Below are 23,301 nucleotides of genomic sequence, written 5' to 3'. Positions count from 1 at the left end.
TCTCTTTCAACTGTAAATATTCATTGTATATACTCTTCTCTATGTATGATGCACTTAATAATAAAGATTGTTTGAATTTTTACATTATAAAAAAGACTTAAGAAAGTACTATATATATCGATGCTGTATTCACTTCAAAATCTAGAATGGATTTCCCAGTCTGTCTACTAATATCAGTTCATCTACTTGGACTCCTTTTAACTTAAGACTTGTAGGAAAGCAATTAAAATCATTTTTTTGGAAATAGAATTCTTGTTGATCTAGTTTCCTCATTGCTATTTTATATTAGACAATAATGGAAGCATCTGTAGTAATTATAATTTATTTAGAGAAGCCAAGTAAGCAAATAGTTTTGACTGTCTGTCCAAGTTTAGTGCCTTCTGCCTCATTATTCAAATCTTTCTTTTGCTTTTGGTGATTAAATTATAAACAATTTCTAATTTGTCTCCTGTGGAAAAATTTAGTAATATTTCCCTTCTGGGTTAAATTTACATCTTACAGCTGCTAGAGATGAAAGTCTTCTCAGTGTACACCTCTTTCTAATAGAAACTACATTTTAAAAATTATCTGTTATTTGGAGGCCAGAATCTTTGTGTTGCTTGTAGAGGTAAGACAAAGGTCAACAAAACCCTTCAAAATGTTTTTAATGCCTAAGAATTTGAATATTTGTCAGTGAGGTACAAAAGAGTATTTTCTCTCTATTATTGTGAAAAGAGTAGTTTAGATTGTACATTTCACCGGCTCCGGACGCACAGGCTCAGCGGCCATGGCTCAGGGGCCTAGCCGCTCCGCGGCATACGGGATCTTCCCGGACCGGGACACGAACCCATGTCCCCTGTATCGGCAGGTGGACTCTCAACCACTGCGCCACCAGGGAAGCCCTAGATTGTACACTTTTTAAAACTTTAATACTTGATTGAAAAATATTTTATTGTCAGTATGTTTCAATAATGGTTATATTGTTTTTTAAAAGTTTCAAATTAAACATGAATGTGTTGCTAGGTTAACATGGATCTCACTTTTTCATGGTAGAATTTCCTCAGCAAAGTTAGAAGAATGGTCATTTCTATGAGTTTTTATTTTAATTTTTTTGAAGTTGGCAACTTCTGAATATTTAAAAGCTGCAAGGACGCTAAGCCTTTGTCCATGCAATAAATGTCTCAGATAATTATGACAGTTCTCAGAAAATATGCTAAAATGAGGTTCAATACAATAGACTCAGTAGTTGATTTGATTACAGCAATAGGAAATAAAAACATTTTATTTATCTTAAAAATGCTAATCTATTGATATAATATACAGTCATGACCTTTTCTTTGCCATGGGTCTGCTAATTAGTGTTACACACAATCTTTTGAGTGCAAATCATATTTGAAATGTATTTTCTACTTTTTGTAGTTTCTTCAAAGATGAGCAAGCAGTTAAGATACTTGTAAAGAAATCTGAGTACAAAATCTTTCTATCATTAGTTCTCAACTAGAGGTGATACAGGTTCCCTGGAAATGTGTGAAGGTTTTTTTGTTTAGTTGCCCATAACAACTGTCATACAGGAGAACAGCAGTATGACATTTAGTATGTAGGGTCCAGGAACTATAAACGTCCTGCAGTGTCTTGGACAATGAAGAATTGTCTGGCCCAAAATGCCAATGACACCCCTTTGAGAAAAAAAGACACCTTTTCTCACTGTTTTAGGTTTTTTTCTCCTATCTTAAAGTCTTCTTACCAAGACCTAATTTGAAAACTGCTTTTTTAAAGCAGTTCGTCTAAATCAAACCTTTCCAGAAGTACTGCTTTGTTTCATGAAAACAACTACTCTTTTTTTTTTCCACGTTCATATTTTTTTACTTACATGATATATAAACAAACTTTGGAACAATGAATAACAGACTCTTGGTGGAGTAAAATATCAACAGATGGAGCAAAATAGATAGGCATGAGCTGAAGAAAAAGCGATCAAGAAGTTACAATGCCAGGAGAAGCAGGACTAGGCAGCATCATATAAGCCAAAGGAGTAAAGGTTTTCAAGGTTGAGGAGAAATGTCAGGTGTAACAGATAAGATTTGTGAGAAATAGATTGAAAAATGTTCACTGGATTTGCCAGGTAGAATGCTTTGCTGACCTTAGCAAGATCAGTTTAAGTAGAGTTGTAGGTCATGAAACAAACTTTGTAGATTCAGGCCTGAATGGTGAGGGATAGGGCCTATGTTATTTCCATTTTTCAAGAAATTTACATGAGAAAAGTAGGGTACTGTCTTAAGGTCCATATGGGCTGCTATAACAAAATAACACAGACTGGGTAGCTTATAAACAACAGAAATATATTGCTCACAGTTCTAGAAGCTGGAAGTCCGAGTTCTGGATGCCAGCATGGTCGGGTGAAAGCCCTTTTCCAAGTCACAGATTTTTGTTGTATCCCCAATTGGTGGAAGGGGCTAGGGATCTCTCTGGAGTCTCTTTTAGAAGGCACTAATCCCATTCATGAGGGTACCACCCTCAGAGCCTAATCACCTTCCAAAGGCCCCACCTACTAATACCATCACCTATAGGGGTTAGAATTTCAACATATGAATTTTGGGGGACACAAACATTCATATCATATTGAATAATTCCTAGAAGGGAATATGGGATAAATGGAGGGTTTTATATCTGAAGTATAAGATGTGTATATAGACCAAGGGTATATTAGAAGAGATCTTGTAGATATTGGAGACAGAAGAAGATTATGGAAGTTTCTCTTAAGAGGTATGACAAGGATACCTCTTAAGTCTGGAGGAAACTAGGTGAGAAAAATATGGTTGTTTTCAGGTGCAGAGACAAAGTAGAAGGAGATGCTGCCTTTTTCTTTGTAAATTAAGAGGCAGGATCATTGTTTTGGGAGGAGGCACTGAGTAGGCCAGGGAATGGTCGAAGAATGATTTAAGTCAGGCAATAGTTTGGAAAAGTCATTAAGGGGAATAGGAGAGGAAGTTGACCAAAAACAAACAAAAAATGAAAAAGTTTGTGTTTGTGCTCATGTCCATGAATGTGTGATTGTGTTCAAGAATTGTTTGGCTGCTCAGGGGTAGGCACGACTCAAAGAAAGGATAGCTTTAACCCAGATTCGTTGTTTTACAGTGAGGTACAGTAGAACAGGAATATGAAAGAGTCAATGAGGCTTATAAAAGAGTGTTCAGATGGTCAGGAATGATAGACTAAGAGAAAAATGAAGGGATTAAGTGACTGAAGGTCTTAACGAGATTCAGAAACAGATCTGTGCATGGGTGTAAGGGAATAAGGAAGCTAGAAGGATAAAAGGTTATAGTCAAAGTACTATAATATTGGAGTTTAAGATTTCAGACATGATACAGTTCCAGGTGATGACAAGGAGCCTTGTGTGGCCATGGCCATCTAGATTGTCAAGGAGCTGAGAAAAGCCATCCAAAGCCATAGGCTGTCCGTCGAGGCTATGGAAGGTGTTAAGGTAAAGAGCTAGAGTGTGAGTCAGGCTCCAACAATTTTGGTGGACGGGGCTGTTACACAGCAGCAGAGGGCTGCAGAGGGGAGTGTAGGGGACTGCTATGTGAAAGCAGTGTTGAGGAGCCTGGAGGATGCTAATAATACAGAGGTAAACTGTAAAGAAGCATCTGCAGGAAAGAGCCAAGTATCCCTTAAAAAAGCAGTAGAGGGAGCATTCTGTGAACAGGTAGCACAGTTTGTTCACCAGGGATTGCACGTTTCAGAAGCTGTCAAAAGGATGGGGAGAGAAGGGGGTGATGATTAGTTAAGTCAGAGGAACAGAAAGAGCAATGTGTGGATGAGACTTCAGGGAAGTAATATGAATACAGACGCCTGCACTTTTGGGTGGGAACCAAAATGATAGGGATGTGAAGTTTGGGGAATTAACTGGGTTTAAGAATTCAGAAGTTTATAATGTAGCTTTCATCATCTCAAAACTCAGGACCTTAGGTAGAGACAAAGCCTGGTAAAAATTAGTACTTGTTAGCCTGGTCTGTACACTCTGTAGGCCAAGAAAGAAGTGCATGGGCACCCTAATTATAAAACAAGAGTATTTTTTAAGGCATTGACACATTTTTATCTGCACAGTCTAAATGAAACTGTAGGTTTTATTGTTACTGGACACTTAGAGTTGCCCACATAGCCACTCCTTGAGTGAGAACAAGAGAGAATATGCCTTTGCTTTTATTGGTACAATAACTGGTAAGAACCTGGTACTGTGTATTGAATATCTGCTTGGTGCTAGGGTCTGTACTAAGCAGTTGAAGGGTATGATTCATTGCATTTCATTCCTAAAACAACCCTGTGAAGTAGGTTTCATAGTCTCCATTTTTGTGAACATTCAAAACCATTGGTCTGGCATGTAGGTACAAACCTTAGCTGGCAATTACTAGCTGTGTGACTTTAGGCAAGTTACTTAACCACTCTGTGCTTCAGTTTTGTGTCTGTAAAATGAGATAATTATAGTACTTAGTTCCATAGACTTGTTGTAAAGATTAAATTAGTTAATTCAAGTTTTACATCAGTGCTTTGCCAAAAATCATTATTATTGATTATTATTGTTACAAATAATTATTGTGACAAATCAGAAAACAGGCTCAAGAGGATTACTCTGTCATTAAATAGGAAAACAGAAAATTGAAATCTAGTTATTAGTAAGACTTCATACTGTGCCGTGGTGCTTTTTTCCCCATTTAAAAAAGTTGTGGTAGGAGATTGCTTCAAGATGGTGGAGCAGAAGGGCATGCGCTCTCTCCCTCTTGCAAGAGCACTGGAATCACAGCTAACTGCTGAACAATCATCGACAGGAAGACACTGGAACTCACCAAGCAAGATGCCCCACATCCAAAGACAAAGGAGAAGCCACAGTGAGGTGGTAGGAGGGGCTCAATCACAATAAAATCAAATCCCATAACTGTTGGGTGGGTAACTCACAAACTGGAGAACACTTATACCACAGAAGTCCATGCACTGGACTGAAGGTTCTGAGCCCCATGTCAGGCTTCCCAACCTAGGGGTCTGGCAACGGGAGGAGGAATTCCTAGAGAATCAGACTTTGAATGCTAGCGGGATTTGATTGCAGGACTTAGACAGGATTGGGGTAAACAGACTCCACTCTTGGAGGGCACATGCAAAGTAGTGTATACATAGGGACCTAGGGGAAGGAGAGTGACCCCATAGGAGACTGAACCAGACCTACCTGCTAGTGTTGGAAGGTCTCCTGCAGAAGCGGGGAGTGGCTGTGTCTCATCGTGAGGACAAGGACACTGGCAGCAGAAGTTCTGGGAAGTACTCCTTGGCATTAGCCCTCCCAGAAACTGGCATTAGCCCCACCAAAGAGCCCAATAGGCTCCAGTGTTGGGTTGCCTCAGGCCAAACGACCAACAGGGAGGGAATCCAGCCCCACCCATCAGCAGACAAACAGATTACAGTTTTACTGAGCTCTGCCCACCAGAGCAACAGCCAGCTCTACCCACCACCAGTCCCTCCCATCAGGAAACTTGCACAAGCCTCGTAGATAGCCTCATCCACCAGAGGGCAGACAGCAGAAGCAAGAAGAACTACAATCCTGCAGCCTGTGGAACAAAAACGACAGTCACAGAGAGATAGACAAGATGAAAAGGCAGAGGGCTATGTACCAGATGAAGGAACAAGTTAAAACCCCAGAAAAACAACTAAATGAAGTGGAGATAGGCAACCTTTCAGAAAAAGAATTCAGAATAATGGTAGTGAAGATGATCCAGGACCTCAGAAAAAGAGTGGAGGCAAAGATCGAGAAGAGGCAAGAAATGTTTAACAAAGACCTAGAAAATTAAAGAACAAACACCTAGAAGAATTAAAGAACAAACAGAGATGAACAGTACAATAACAGAAATGAAAAATAGACTAGAAAATACACTAGAAGGAATCAATAGCAGAGTAACTGAGGCAGAAAAACAGATAAGTGACCTGAAAGACAAAATGGTGGAATTCACTGCCGTGGAACAGAATAAAGAAAAAAGAAAGAAAAGAAATGAAGACAGCCTAAGAGACCTCTGGGACAACTTTAAACGCAACAACATTTGCATTATAGGGGTCCCAGAAGGAGAAGAAAGAGAGAAAGGACCCAAGAAAATATTTGAAGTGATTATAGGTGAAAACTTCCCTAACATGGGAAAGGAAATAGCCACCCAAGTCCAGGAAGCGCAGAGAGTCCCAGGCAGGATAAACCCAAGGAGAAAGACACCGAGACACATAGTAATCAAATTGACAAAAATTAAAGACAAAGAGAAACTTTTTTTTTTTTTTTTTTTTGGTACACTGGCCTCTCACTGTTGTGGCCTCTCCCATTGTGGAGCACAGTCTCAGCGGCCATGGCTCACGGGCCCAACCACTCCGCGGCATGTGGGATCTTCCCGGACCGGGGCACGAGCCTGTGTCCCCTGCATCAGCAGGCAGACTCTCAACCACTGCGCCACCAGGGAAGCCCCCAAAGAAAAACTATTGAAAGCAACAAGGGAAAAACAACAAATAGCATACAAGGGAACTCCCATAAGGTTAACAGCTGATTTCTCAGTAGAAACTCTACAAGCCAGAAGGGAGTGGCATGATATATTTAAAGTGATGAAAGGGAGGAAACTACAACCAAGATTACTCTACCCAGCAAGGATCTCATTCAGATTTGACAGAGAAAACAAAAGCTTTACAGACACGCAAAAGCTAAGAGAATTCACCACCACCAAACCAGCTCTACAACAAATGCTAAAGGAACTTCTCTAAGTGGGAAACACAAGAGAAGAAAACGACCTACAAGAACAAACCCAAAACAATTAAGAAAATGGTAATAGGAGCATACATATTGATAATTACCTTAAATGTGAGTGGATTAAATGCTCCAACCAAAAGACACAGGCTCACTGAATATATATATATATATATATGCTGTCTACAAGAGACCCACTTCAGATCTAGGGTCACATCTAGACTGAAAGTGAGGGGATGGAAAAATATATTCCATGCAAATGGAAATCAAAAGAAAGCTGGAGTAGCAATACTCATATCAGATAAAATAGACTATAAAATAAAGAATGTTACAAGCGACAAGGAAGGGCACTACATAATGATCAAAGGATCAATCCAAGAAGAAGATATAACAATTATATATATATATTTCCACCCAACATAGGAGCACCTCAGTATATAATGCAAATGCTAACAGCTATAAAAGAGGAAATCGACAGTAACACAATAATAGTGGGGGACTTTAACACCTTACTTACACCAATGGACAGATCATCCAAAGTGAAAATAAATAAGGAAACCCAAGCTTTAAATGACAGAGTAGACCAGATAGATTTAATTGATATTTATAGGACATTCCACCCAAAAACAACAGATTACACTTTCTTCTCAATGCACACAGATCATTCGCCAGGATAGATCACATCTTGGGTCACAAATGAAGCCTCAGTAAATGTCAGAAAATTGAAATCATATCAAGCATCTTTTCTGACCACAATGCTATGAAATTAGAAATCAATTAGAGGGGAAGAAACGTAAAAACCACGAACACATGAGGCTAAACAATATGTTACTAAATAACTAGATCACTGAACAAAGAGGAAATCAAAAAATACACAGAGACAAATGGCAATGAATACACGAAGATCCAAAACCTACGGGATGCAGAAAAAGCAGTTCTAAGAAGGAAGTTTATAGCTATACAAGCCTACCTCAAGTAACAAGAAAAATCTCAAATAAACAATCGAAACTTACACCTAAAGGCACTAGAGAGAGAAGAACAAACAAAACCCAAAGTTAGTAGAAAGAAAGAAATCATAAAGATCAGAGCAGAAATAATTGAAATAGAAACAAAGAAAACAATAGCAAAGATCAATAAAAGTAAAAGCTGGGTCTTTGAGAAGATAAACAAAATTGATAAAGCATTAGCCAGACTCATCAAGAAAAAGGGGGAGAGGACTCAAATCAATAAAATTAGAAATGAAAAAGAAGTTACAACAGACACCACAGAAACACAAAGCATCTAAGAGACTACTACAAGCAACTCTATGCCAATAAAATGGACAACCTGGAAGAAATGGACAAATTCTTAGAAAGGTATAAACTTCCAAGACTGAACCAGGAAGAAATAGAAAATATGAACAGACCAATCACAAGTAATGAAATTGAAACTGTGATTTAAAATCTTCCAACAAACAAAAGTCCGGGACCAGATGGCTCACAGGTGAATTCTATCAAACATTTCGAGAAGAGCTAACACCTTTCCTTCTCAAACTCTTCCAAAAAATTGCAGAGGAAGGAACACTCCCAAACTCATTCTATGAGACCACCATTACCCTGATACCAAAACCAGACAAAGATACTACAAAAAAAGAAAATTACAGACCAATATCACTGATGAATATAGATGCAAGAATCCTCAACAAAATACTAGCAAACACAATCTAACAACACATTAAAAGGATCATACACTGTGATCAAGTGGGATTTATCCCAGGGATGCAAGGCTTCTTCAGTATGCGCAAATCAATCAATGTGATACACCATATTAACAAATTGAGGAAGAAAAACCATATGATCATCTCAGTAGATGCAGGAAAAGCTTTTGACAAAATTCAACACCCATTTATGATAAAAACTCTCCAGAAAGTGGCCATAGAGGGAACCTACCTCAACATAATAAGGGCCATATATGACAAACCCACAGCAAACATCCTTTTCAATGGTGAAAAGCTGAAAGCATTTCCTCTCAGATCAGCAACAAGACAAGGATGTCCACTCTCACCATTATTATTCAACATAGTTTTGGAAGTCTTAGCCACAGCAATCAGAGAAGAAAAAGAAATAAGAGGAATACAAATTGGAAAAGAAGAAGTAAAACTTGTCACTGTTTGCAGATGACATGATACATAGAGAATCCTAAAGATGCCACCAGGAAACTACTAGAGCTAATCGAAGTTGCAGGATACAAAATTAATGCACAGAAATCTGTTGCATTCCTATACACTAATGATGAAAAATCTGAAAGAGAAATTAAGGAAACATTCCCATTTACCACTGCAACAAAAAGAATAAAATACCTAGGAATAAACTGATATAAGGAGACAAAAGACCTGTATGCAGAATACTATAAGACACTGATGAAAGAAATTAAAGATGATAGAAACAGATGGAGAGATATACCATGTTCTTGGATTGGAAGAATCAATATTGTGAAAATGACTCTACTACCCAAAGCAATCTACAGATTGAGTGCAATCCCTATCAAATTACCAATGGCAATTTTTACAGAACTAGAACCAAAAAATCTGAAAATTTGCATGGAGACACCAAAGACCCTGAATAGCCAAAGCAATCTTGACGAAAAAAAAAAATGGAGCTGGAGGAATCAGGCTCCTGGATGACAGACTATACTACAAAGCTACAGTAATCAAGACAGTATGGTACTGGCACAAAACCAGAAATAGAGATCAATGGAACAAGATAGAAAGCCCAGAGATAAACCCACACACCTATGGTCAACTAATCTGTGACAAAGGAGGCAAGGATATACAATGGAGAAAAGACAGTCTCTTCAATAAGTGGTGCTGGGAAAATTGGACAGCTACATGTAAAAGAATGAAATTAGAACACTTCCTCACACCATACACAGAAATAAACTCAAAATGGATTAGAGGCCTAACTGTAAAACTGCACACTATAAAACTCTTAGAGAAAAACATAGGAAGAATACTCTTTGACATAAATCACAGCAAGATCTTTTTTGATCCACCTCCTAAAGTAATGGAAATAAAAACAAAAATAAACAAGTGGGACCTAATGAAACTTAAAAGCTTTTGCAAAGCAAAGGAAACTACAAACCAGACGAAAAGACAACCCTCAGAATGGAGAAAATATTTGCAAACAAATCAACGGACAAAGGATTAATCTCCAAAATATATAAACAGCTCATGCAGCTCAGTCTTAAAAAAACAAACAACGCAATCCAAAAATGGGCAGAAAACCTAAATAGACATTTCTCCAAAGAAGACATACAGATGGCCAAGAAGCACATGAAAAGCTGCTCAACATCACTAATTATTAGAGAAATGCAAATCAAAACTACAATGAGGTATCACCTCACACCAGTTAGAATGGGCATCATCAGAAAATCTACAAACAACAAATACTGGAGAGGGTGTGGAGAAAAGGAAACCCTCTTGCATTGTTGGTGGGTATGTAAATTCATACAGCCACTATAGAGAACAGTATGGATGTGCCTTAAAAAACTAAAAATAGAATTACCGCATGACCCAGCAATCCCACTACTGGGCATATACCCAGAGAAAACCATAATTCAAAAAGACACATGCACCCCAATGGTCACTGCAGCACTATGTACAATAGCCAGGTCATGGAAGCAACCTAAATGCCCGTCAACAGACAGATGGGTAAAGAAGATGTGGTACATATATACAATGGAGTACTACTCAGCCATAAAAAGGAACAAAATTGGGTCATTTGTAGAGACGTGGATGGATCTAGAGACTGTCATACAGAGTGAAGTAAGTCAGAAAGAGAAAAACAAATATCGTATATTAACGCATATATGTGGAACCTAGAAAAATGGTACAGATGAACCAGTTTGCAGGGCAAAAATTGAGACACAGATGTAGAGAACAAACGTATGTACACCATGGTGGGGAAAGAGGCTGGGGGGGAGGTGGTGGGATGAATTGGGAGGTTGAGATTGACATGTATACACTAATATTTATCAAATGGATAACAAATAAGAACATGCTGTATAAAAAAATGAAATAAAATTCAAAAAAAATTGTGGTAAAATACATATAACATCATTTGCCATTTTAACCATTTTCAAGAATACAATTCAGTGGCATTAATTACATTCACAATGTTGTACAACCATCACCCCTATCTATTACAAAACTTTTTCATCACCCCAAATAGAAACTCTATAAACCTTAAGGAGTACCTCCCCACTCCTCCGTTCTGCCACACCCTGGTGACCTCTAATCTACTTTCTATCTCTATGAATTTCGCCATTCTAGATATTTCATGTAAGTCGAATCATATAGTATTTGTCCTTTTGTGTCTGGTTTATTTCCCTTAGCATAATGTTTTTAAAGTTCATTCATGTTGTAGCATGTATCATAACTTTATTCCTCTTTATGGCTGAATGATATTTCATTGTATGGATACACCACATTTTCTTTATCCATTCATGTATTGATAGACACTTGGGTTATTTTTACCTTTTGGCTATTGTGATTAATGGGCAATGAATTTTGTTGTATAAGTGTGTGTCTGAGTCCCCGTTTTTTATTCTTTTGGGTATATACCTAGGAGTGGAATGCTGGTTCATCTGTGTGCAGCTTCTTGAGGCGTTGCCAGACTGTTTTCCACAGCAGCTCCATCATTTTATATTCCCACCAGAAATGTACAAGATTTCCAGTTTCTCCACATTCTTGCCAACACTTATTTTCCTTTCTCTTTTCTTTTTTAAAAATTGCAGCCATCTTAATAGATGTGAAGTGATATCTCATGGTTTTCATTTGCATTTCTCTAAAGACTAATGATGTTGGGTGTCTTTTCATGGTCTTACTGGCCATTTGTATATCTTCTTTGGAGAAGTGTCTATTCAGTTTCTTTGCCCATGTTTTATTTGAGTTGTCTTTTTGTTCTTGAGCTGTGGGAATTGTATATATACTAAATAGTTAACCCTATCAGATATATAATTTACAAATCTTTTCTTCCATTCTGTAGGTGACTTTTCACTTTCATAATAATTTCTTTGCACAAATGTTTTAAATTTACTTACCAGTTTTATCTTTTGTTACTTGTGCTGTTGGTGTTTTATATGTAAGAATCCATTGCTAAATCCAAGTTAAAGAAGATTTACCCCATGCTTTCTTCTAAGAGTTTTATGGTTTTAGCTCTTATATTGTTGTGGTCTTTAATCCATTTTCAGTCAGTTTTTGCATATGATGTGAGGCAAGGAGTTCAACTTCATTCGTTTACATGTGGAAATCCTGTTGTCCCAGGATCTGTTGAAGAGACTGTTCTTTCTCCACTGAATAGACTTGACACTCTCGTCAAAAAGCAATTGGCTATATATGTATGGGTGTATTTCTGGACTCTAAATTCTATTCCATTGGTCTATATGACTATCCTTATGACACTATCACCCTGTTTTGATTGCTATAGCTTTGTGGTAAGTTTTGAAACCAGGAAAGGTGAGTCTTCCACCTTTATTCTTTTTCAAGATTGTTTTGGCTGTTCAGGGTCCCTTACATTTTTGTATGAATTTAAGGATTGGCTTTTCCATTTCTGAAAAAGCCACGTTACTCTTTACAGTCAGCTACTAAAATGTTATAACTTGAAATGTCTCTACATATCTGTGGTCAAAATTTAAGTTTCTGGTCATCTAAGAATTTTCTGCTGAGGACCTCCCTGGTGGTGCAATGATTAAGAGTCCACCTGCCAATGCAGGGGACACAGGTTTGATCCCTGGTCCAGGAAGATCCCACACGCTGTGGAGCAACTAAGCCCATGTGCCACAACTGCTGAGCCCGTGTGCCACAACTACTGATGCCCGCGCACCTAGAGCCCATGCTCTGCAACAAGAGAAGCCACTGCAATGAGTAGCCCACGTACTACCACAAAGAGTAGCCCCCAGCTCGCCGCAACTAGAGAAAGCCTGCGCACAGCAACAAAGAACCAATGCAGCCAAGAATAATAAATAAATAATAAACAAACAAAGAAACATGGAGAGGATGTTGGCCCCGGGGGGTGGGGGCGGGGGTGGGAGCTGCTGGCTGGAGAATGTGGCTGAGGCGGGACCTGCTGGAAGTCACCGTGTCCAGGCAGGTCCACGGCCTGTAAGTCACCGTGTCCAGGCAGGTCCACGGCCTGTTTTGTTTTTTTTCTTTTTTAAAGAATTTTCTGCTCATTGTCTCCTGAGAGTCTATGCAGAAAAGAGGTCACAAGAACTATATTTGGAATAATTTTCTAAGTTTGTTCACTTATTCCCCAATTTAAAAAGAAAAGGAAAATTTATTTGTAGCTTCACAAGCAACTTGTCTTATTATCAGCTTAGGGTCAGTTTCATTGAAGTAAGGCTAAAATGGGTGTGAGACAGACTGCTGCCAGTGTGGTTATTAAGTATTTTGTGTATATGAAATATTTATTACAATATAAGGTGTTTGGATGCAAAGCTAGATTAAGTAAAGGAGAAGTTGTATCATCAGGAGTTCTGATCAGAATGGCAAGCTGAAGCAACATAAAAAGTCCTCCTTTCTCCTCCCAAAACAGAGAGATACTGGAGAGAAATAGAGTAACAACAAAAAATAAAAATAACCCAGCTGAAAAAGGGAAATCCCCAGGTGTTGGAAAGGAAAAGGAGCTCAAAGCCAGAGCAGGGAATGATAGCTGAAAACAGTGAGGTCCACGGGCCTACTGGGTAGACATTTATGGGATACGGAGTGAAGCTTTAGACCTCTGTGGAATGGCAGCATGGCCAGAGTGGAGGCTCTTGTTTAGAGCCAGATTGCTCAAAAAAACAGTGAAGCAGGAATTAGAAAAATTCCATTTACTGTCTAGGGAAAGTGATGAGAAAGTTTACTGTGTTTAAGTTCCTATAAAATAATAATTAGAAGAAAAGGAATAATCGAGAATTGGCAACCTGATCTTATACCTTGTGTAGGTATGAGGAGTGAATTTATACTGCCCCCAGTGAGGCAGGAACTATTTGTCGAAGCTAACAAATTAACATGAAAAATTGGTCTGGTATCAAATTAAATTAAAAAAGTAAGTCCAGCTACATGTCATTATTAGTGAAACTACTTAGAAAACTAAAAACTGCATAGAAAATTTTAAAATAAAGGGATGGGGAAAAAAGAGCAGATAGATATTAGGTTGAATATTGTTGATAATCAGCTGTTTTACTCACAAAAGTTGCAACTTCATGTGATTCAACTAATAATAATGGAGAAATTGACAAATCTATAGTGATAAAGGTACTTAAAATTATACTATCAGAAGTTATTACACAAAAAAGTAAGATGGAGATTTGAACAACAAAATAGACATCAACAAATAGTGATGTATATTCTTTTAAAATACATATCAAGTTTTTCCCTAAATTTACTACATGATAGGCCATAAAAGAAATCTCAGCAAATACTAAAAAACTGATGTCATACAGACTCCACTCTGTGATAACAGTGTAATAAATTCAGAAATCAACAAAAGCATAGTCTGAAAGCTCCATATGTTTGGAAACTGAAAAGAACACTTCTGAATGATTCATTTGAAAGAAATCACAATAGAGAAACTTGGTTCCAGCAGTATGGCAGACTGGACCCTTCTGTAAACAACTAAGAAACTTGTATAAAATATGCAATACATATTAGATAGATTAGTGTGCTAGAAGAAAATAAAGAATTAAAGAATACTTAGAGGCCAACAACCAAAGGAAAGCAGAACCTCTAGGAGGTAAGTCTTGAGGGTATTTGCTGAATCCAAGGTTCTTGAACTTCTGTCGTCATGTATTTGGCAGGGTGCAGAGAATAAAGGCAAGGCTCAGGGCCCCACCCAAGTTTGGTACCCTACTAGGAGATGCTTTCATGTAAATCTAGGTCTTCCAAAAGGCTTCACCCTTAATTAAGAGAACTAGAAATAAATCCTAGTACAGAGTTGTAGTGAATCATTAGTGGGTTGTGAAATCAATTATGTGGTTTCTATCAGCATTGATTTTTTTTGAATATCACATGTCATAATGCTTCATGTAATTTTGTTTTAATTTTTGTGGGTTAGTGTGTATATGTATATGAATGTATATATGAATATACTTGGTTGCATTGTTATTTTTTACCATCGGTCAGCCCTAGTCAAAAGAATTCAAAAGCTACTGCCTTAGAGAAGCTGTGCCATGTGTGCACAGAGAGACGTGTATAGCTACACATTTCAGCATTATTTATAATAGCAAAATACTAGAAGCAACCTAAGATCCTGTCAGTAGTAGAAAGGATAAATATATTTTTATATAATGGGACATTATTCATCAGATAAAATGAGATAATTATATCTACTTATGTTAACATAGATAAATCACAAAACATAATACTGAATGACAGAAACAAGTTACAGAATGATAGGTAAATATAATTCAGTTTATGTTAAAAAATAATAAAAATACAGTGCTGTTTTTTTTTTTTTTTTTTTTTTTTTTTTGCTGTACGCGGGCCTCTCACTGCTGTGGCCTCTCCCGTTGCGGAGCACAGGCTCCGGACACACAGGCTCCGCGGCCATGGCTCGCGGGCCCAGCCGCTGCGCGGCATGTGGGATCTTCCGGGATAGGGGCACGAACCCGTGTCCCCTGCATCGGCAGGCGGACTCTCAACCACTGCGCCACCAGGGAAGCCCTACAGTGCTGTTTTGAAAAGCTAAGACACCAACTTCAGTATACCAACTTCTGAAGAGAGAATGGAATGGGATTGGGGCAGGGTTCCAAGGGATGGTGCAAGCTCTCCAACTTTGTGTATGTGTATGTGCACACACACATGCAGTTTTTCACTTTAAAAAAAAAAAATTAAGTGAATAAAACAAAATGTTAACAAGTGGGTGATAAGCACTTAGGTATTATTAGTGATTTTATCTCCTGTACTTTTCTGGTGTTTGTATTCAATAATATTTGATTTTTTAATTGCATCATGCAATAAGTAGATAACTGTTGTGGTTTTTTTAAATTAATTTATTTTTGGCTGCATTGGGTCTTCGTTGCTGCACGCGGGCTTTCTCTAGTTGCAGTGAGCGGGGGCTACTGTTTGTTGCAGTGCACGGGGATGTCATTGCAGTGGCTTTTCTTGTTGCAGAGCACAGGCTCTAAGCATGCGGGCTTCAGTAGTTGTGGCTCATGGGCTCTATAGTGCAGGCTCAGTAGTTATGGAGCACGGGTTTAGTTGCTCTGTGGCATGTGGGATCTTCCTGGACCAGGGCTTGAACCTATGTCCCGTGCATTGGCAGGCAGATTCTTAACCACTGTGCCACCAGGGAAGCCCTGTTGTAGTTTTCTTATAGGGAGAATCTTTAAGGACTGAATGGTGTCAGAATTAGAATCTTAGGTGTTCTTTTGAAGAACATGTTCAATTATGTTATTATGGCACCTTTAATTAGGTGACAGCTGTGTAATTGCATGAGTATAGTAGTCAATCTGAGAAGCAAAAAGGTATATGGGAGAGGAATAAAACATAAAATCCAACGTTGAGAATATTTTCTTTAGTACATAGTAAGTACATTAATTCAATATCCTGAAATCCATAAGAAGTAACCAAAAAGCATGTTTATTGAATTAGAAGCCCTGTTAAAGAAAAGAAAAAGTTTTCTGAATATTTCATTCAGGTAAAGCAAACTACCACCCACTGAATAAAAGTTAAAACTAAACTGTAACTTGTTGCTTAGTGAACAAACACAGCAAAAGAATATAATGTATCTGTAGTTTTGTCATTCATACTTTTTTGTTTGTTTTACTTAGCTGGTCACCTGACTTTTGAATGCCGCAATTTTCTCCGAGTAGACCCCAAAAGGGACATAGTTTTGGATGTCAGCAGCACAAGTAGTGAGGAGAGTGATGAAGAGAATGAAGAACTGAATAAACTGCAAGCATTACAAGAAAAAAGTAAGCAATACTTTTTTCCCCCTCCATCCTTTAAAAATGTTTCTAAATGTTCTGCTGTATTATGTCATGTTTATCTATTGTTCTATTATATTTGTCATTAAGATATCTTTTGCCTCTTATGGTAAGGAAATAGGCTCTGAACATTGTAAGTAATTTGCCCAAAGTCAAACAGTTGGTCAGTGATAGAACCAACAGGCATGTCTATTTCTGATTCCACAACACAGGTTTTATTGTGTTTTGTTTTGTTTTTTGTTTTTCCATCCCACTGGAATGTATCACATGGTACAAAGAGTCTGATTTAAGATTTGGTTTCTATTCCTATTTGGCTATTTTTTAGTATGTGACTTTTAGCAAATCACTTAACTGCTCTGAACTTCAGTTTCCTTTTGGGATAACACAAAGGATTGGATTGTCAAATCACACTCATTCATATCAGAGATCTTAGCAGTGTCAAGCTTTACTGATACCATTGACCCTTGAACAACATGGGTTTGAACTGCATGGGTCCACTTTTACACAGATTTTTTTCAGTAATACATACTGCAGAACTATATAAGCTGCGGTTGGTGGAATCCACAGATGTGGAACCATGGATATGGAGAAACCGCATATATGGAGGGCAACTATAAGTTACACTTGGACTTTGGACAGCACAGAGGGGCAACATCCCTAACCCCTGCATTGTTCAAGGGTCAACTGTAATTTCAAGTATACAAGTGATTATGAGGCATAGGCAAAGCAGCAACAGTTTCAGGACTACGGTACAATCTCCCAGGTACCCACTCTGGCCAAGGTTAACATAAACGGTTTCTATATTACTTACACGAAAGAAAGTCATTTTGGTCATGAAGCATCTCAATTTTATGCCCATAGTTACATTTTCCAGGGATTATGGATTTGTGCCCCATAAATCCCTAGATTCCAGGATTATTTGCCATAAACAATCTTAGACATCCTGCTATAAGCAGTTTATAAATAAGGATTCTCTTGCCAACAGCTTGATCATGGACTTCTAGCTGTCAGAACAGTGAGGAAATAAATTTCTGTTATTTAAGCCACACCCCTCCTCCCCCCACAAAAAAGGATTCTCTGGCTAGCAAATAATTTATTTCCAGAAGGTCTGTCATTAGCATGTTGATGAAGAGATTTGACCAAGTTACCTTCTTTCTTTCCTGGGACATTCTCCTTTCCCCTCAAGAAGAGAACAGATTTCAGACCACTGTTTAACCATTTGTTTCCCATCTTGTGTATAAAATAACCTAGCCTTGCAATGGGGTTTTTAGGGATAAAATGTGATGCTGTATGTGAAAATATTTTGTAAACTACAAAATGTTATATGGTAGTTGTCACACAGAAGCAAAATGGAACTTATTTGTATATGGGTTTAGGCATGGCATGAGAGAGATACAAAAAAGGTTAAACTTATTTTAGATCATCAGAGAACAATAAATGCTTTAAAAAATTTTAACCTTTCCATATTATATCCAGTGAAGGTAAGTGAAAAAGTCAAATGCCAGGGTACTAGGACAAGCTGAGAAGACAGAAGAGGGATAGTGTTCCAAAGAAAGCAAAGAAGAGTAACAGTAAATATGAGTATATACAACTTAAGGGTAAAGATAGCTGCTTGAATATAAATATTTACTTTTGGGACTTCCCTGGCAGTCCAGTGGTTAAGAATCTGTGCTTCCACTACAGGGGGCACGGGTTCAATCCCTGGTTGGGGAACTAAGATCCCACATGCCGCAGGATCTTTATACATAAGTAAAGATATAGATATACTTCTGCTCCCTACTGAAACAACACTAAAATAGTAGTAGAAGAAATTTTTAAGGACATAAACTCACAAGGGAAAAGAAAATAAGAGTCAAAAAATTTTGCTGAAAAGCAGTTGGGTTAGTGATAATGGACTGAACACTTTAAGGGAGCTCAACCCTTTAACAGTGTGGAAAACTGAGAAGTAACCTGATTATACACTGTAAAACCCCTTAAAGTCTTGATAATGAGCATCCTTGGGTATTTCTGGAAGTGAGAATATTTGTAAGACTAAAAACAGGGATTGGTTAAAAGCCTGAAGTAGTTAGATGTTCTGTTCCCTTTCCCTACTCTGTGAAGCCCTGTTGCCTCAGCAGACTGCCACAGGTCTATTCTCTAGACAGGTAAGACAAACGGTCTTTAAACTGGGACACACCAAACACAAATGAAAATAGTTAAATTAAAGGTTAGATACAGAATGGTGAGAGCCTTCTAGCCATCTTCACTTATTTGGTTCCCAGACATATATCACCCAGGCAGAAGATTTGAAGATACATCTCTGGGAAATCTGACCAGTCTAAGAAGAATGAAATAAGGATACTGACATTAGGGATTCTTCAAAGACAAGGCCTCACCAGATTATCAGTGAAGTCCAGATTTCCAAGCTTTGCTTGCTAAAAGCTTCCAGTCAGCTTTTTAGACAATGAGGAGCACTAAATTTCTGAGGAAAGAGTCTCACATGAAATATACATACCAAAACAGAAAAAATCAACTTGAAAAATATGAGTCTGTACAGGGAGAAAACAGAAATCATTAATATTTAGTTTCATAGAAAGATAAGATACACCACGCGTGAAACATAAATAAGATACTGTAAAGAAGAACAAAAACAACAAAAGAGCTTTTGAAAATTAAAAAAGAAGCAGACGTGGAAAACTTGATAGAGTTGGAAGATAAAGTTGAAGAAAAATAAGAAGAGCAAAAAGAGAGAAAAAAGATAGAACAATTGAAGGGTCATTCTAGGACATACTTCATTCAAATGAGTCCCAGAAAAAGAAAACAGAAAATTTTTTCAAGAACTGAAGAATTAGTTTCCAGATGAAAAGGTTCAACAAGTACCAGGCACAGTGGTACAAGCAGACCCACACAAAGGCACACCATTATGGAACATCATATCATAGGAAACAAAAAGATATAATCCTGACTTCCAGAGTTGAGGATAAAACAGGACACAGGTGAAGGATCAGGAGTCAGAATAGTTTCGTACTTCTCTAAGGCAATACTGGAAGCTAGTAGAATATGGAAAATGCTTTCAAATTTTTGAAGAAAAATTATATCCAAATTAGAATAATATACCCAACCAAATTATCAACCAAGTGTGAAAGTAGAATAAAGACATTGTCAGACATTCAAAGTCTCAGAAAACAATTTGCCTCTCACTTACCCTTTCTTAGAAAAACCCTGGAATAAGTGTTCTACCAAAGTATGGGAATAGACTGAAAAAAGGAAGACAAGGAATGTAGGAAATAGAAAAGATAAGAAGGGGGCTTCCCTGGTGGTGCAGTGGTTGAGAGTCCGCCTGCTGATGCAGGGGACACGGGTTCATGCCCCTGTCTGGGAGGATCCCACATGCCACGGAGCGGCTGGGCCCGTGGGCCATGGCCACTGAGCCTGCGCATCCAGAGCCTGTGCTCCGCGGTGGGAGAGGCCACAGCAGTGAGAGGTCCGCATACCGCAAAAAAAAAAAAAAAGAAACGATAAGAAGGGAAATTTGTAGCATGCTAGTAAAGAAAGAGGCCAGAAAGACAGCTGCGCCAGAATAGAGAGCAGCCCAGCCACATAGGAACACAACAAAAGATACTAGGACAGAAAACCTAAGACCCTTAATTCCACAAGGACACTTTCTACCCCATTCATCTATACTTCTCTGTTTTTTTTTAATAGATGCATAAAACTTTAGAATTAGGAAGAATCTTTAGAACAAATAGTTTAAAAACCAGTTTTGTAGAAAAAGAAAATGAGAACAAGTGACTTTCCAAAGTCACTACCTGGTCACAGTAGAGCCAGCACCATGATCCAGGTTTCTTTCCTACTAGTCCTGTACCATTTTCATTACAATGTGCTGCTCTCCTACCTTAGAGATCATCCAGTCTATTGGTTCTTGACCTTTTTTTCCTTATTACATCAATCTTGAAGGATAAAGTACACTCCCACCATGAATAGTGGTTTATTCTAGAGGTGATTTTCAATCAGAAGACCTGGGACAGATCCGCTCTGGGAGAAAGGGGAGGGAGTTAACATATAATAACCCCCAGGACAGGGAATAGTTGGTGAAGCTTCCTTATTAGCATCAGCTTTCCCCTAACCTCACATTGAGAATGTCTTCCTCAATCTAGCTTTTCTCCCTTTTTCTTCCTTAAAAGGTATGCTTGACCGTAGTCACTTAAAGGCTCAGAATTTCTGTTCCATCTCATGACGTCCACCCAGGACAGTGTTCATTCCAGTATGTCATAGAGATTCCAATAATAAAGTATTATAGAAGGGGTCCGTATTTATTTCATGGTCACCTGATGGAATCCCAGTGATCCCCACCAAAATAAACCATAGATTGGTTCCTAAGCACACAGAGGAAGGGGCCTAGAGGTTGTGGTTGTTAGTTCCACTGATAACTTGCTGATATTGCTCAGAATCTCTGAAAGGATGAGGATGAAATACTGACTGATTGAGTGTGAGTTCTTGACCTACATCCTTTAGGTAGTCGTGGGGGCTCCTTGAATCCTTCCTTGGTCCTTAGAGCTAGAGAGCTCTTGTACCAACACTCTTGAATATGGTAAGTTTTTTGGGGTTTTTTTTTAATGATAGAATAAAAATAGTGAGCCATGAGAAGACAACTAATTTTTGGTTACTTATCTAATTAGTTGTCCTGCTGTTAGGAAATACAGACATGAAAAGGGAAAAGAGAGAAATGTCACCAAAAAATGAATCTTGAAACTTCTTTTTGTAGAAGTTTTGCTTTCTATTTTGTTTCTGTATATATTTGCTTCTATTATATTTCATATTTTTAAATGTTGATTTAATATCATTCATTGAAAACAAAAGACTAAATGACAAATATATCGATTTTGATTAAATTATTACATCATAATCAATTATTGATGCAAATTAGGGAATGTGAGAGCAGGCCTTGACATGGATGGGAACAAACATTATTGTCTTACTATACTGAGACCTGTGCAGCCTTAGAAAATTATATCACCAAGAAAAAGATCAAATGACGAAAGCAAGGATAATAAGCTCTTACTAACTCACTGTTATGTGTGTGTATGTATAAACATGCTTACTGTCTAGTGGTACTACAATTTCAAAATTATTAAGGTTTTAGACTGTGCTTTGAACTTCCTGAAGTTTGCTTTTGGAATTGTAAGTGGTAGTAGCAGATATCTCAAGAATAGTTTATGTTACAGTGCAGTGAGTCCCCTACAGACGAACCTTCAAGTTGTGAACTTTCAAAGAGGCGAACGTGCATTTGCCTGTCCAGTCACATAAGTTAGTTCACGTGTCTGGCATACATTATCACATGTATGCATCCTCTACAGGTGGTTGTGCTTTTGCATACTTTACTGTACAGTACTGTATAGAGTACAGTAGTGTAGTATCTTTATTTCAAGCCTAGGATGTCCGGGAGCAAGTGTAAAAGCAGTGGTGATGCAGCTGGTACTGCTGAAGAACAGAAGAGATTCACGACTCAGGAAATGGCAAAGGGAGTTTCTTTATTTGAGGAGGCACTGTTAGTTTTTGAGGCTCAGGACCCAAACGTAGAACGGTACATGAAGGTTGCAGCAGCCGTTCAGAATGCAATCCAGTGCTACTGTATCATCTATGATGAGGAAAAAAAGAACTACTACCCAGACATCACTGGATCATTTTTTCAAGAGGGTAGATAGAATTGAATCCAGCAAGGAACCAGAACCTGTGCCATCAACGTCAGGAGTGAGTGAGATTGCAGCTTGCCCTCCGTCTTCTATTGCTGATGATCCTTCAGCTCTACCACCTCCCACCTCCTCTCCCTCTTCCAGTCAGTAACTCTTCTTGCCTGTTCACTTGATGCCAGCCCCTGTACGCCAGCTGTTGTACTGTACTACTGTACTTTTCAAGGTACTGTACTGTAAGATTAAAAATGTTTTCTCTATTTTCTGTTTGTTTTGTATGTATTATTTGTGTGAAAAGTATTATAAACCTATTACAGTACAGTACTATATAGCCGATTGTGTTAGTTGGGTACCTAGGCTAACTTTGTTGGACTTAACAAACAAATTGGACTTATGAACGTGCTCTCGGAATGGAACTCTTTCATATGCAGGGGACTTACTGTATTTACAAAGAACCAAAGAAATTCAAGAGTATAGATGTTTTTTTCCCCTCATTCAATTTACCTAATGTTATTTAATATTAATCAGCAATTTGTCTGTAATTAGAAGGTATTCCTTTCCTCATATCTCATCCCTTAATATTTAACAGTATTCTTTTAGTTCAGTACAGAAATGTATTTTGACAAACTTGAGGGCTTTTGTGGCTTAGTTTGGTTTTTTGTTTTGTTGTTTAGGAGAGTTTATGTTAAATACATACATGATTTTATTTAAAGATGGTTTACACTGCAAACTGCATAGGGGAAAATGTCAGAATCAGGTATTTGCATCTTGTCATAAATCTCTCTCCACCCCTTTAGTAACTGCTGGAATCAGATTCAAATGAATGACTTACAAGGGTGGTTTCAAGCTTAATAAAGATAGGACTTAAATGAATCCACAGGATAATTGGAGTAAAGCCGATTTTTGGCTCAAATGTACTTTTTATTATAAGATAACTACAGAAGATAT

At 38.0% G+C, this 23,301-nt stretch overlaps 1 protein-coding gene across 1 annotated transcript in view; it reads left to right on the top strand.

Annotated features, from left to right (window-relative positions):
• SREK1IP1 (SREK1 interacting protein 1) overlaps nt 1-23,301 on the top strand; it is a 52,745-nt gene that overhangs the window by 12,854 nt on the left and 16,590 nt on the right. Inside the window, exon 3 of the mRNA XM_081233937.1 lies at nt 16,529-16,672. Within this exon, the coding sequence (XP_081090063.1) occupies nt 16,529-16,672 (144 nt within the window). The remainder of the gene's footprint in view (nt 1-16,528; nt 16,673-23,301) is intronic.

This window comes from Mesoplodon bidens (genome assembly GCF_964165515.1).
Source record: "Mesoplodon bidens genome assembly, chromosome: 4".
NCBI classification, from domain to species: Eukaryota; Metazoa; Chordata; class Mammalia; order Artiodactyla; family Ziphiidae; genus Mesoplodon; species Mesoplodon bidens.
The sequence above is the reverse complement of the archived record's forward strand: the minus strand, read 5'-3'. Positions and strand labels throughout refer to the sequence as shown.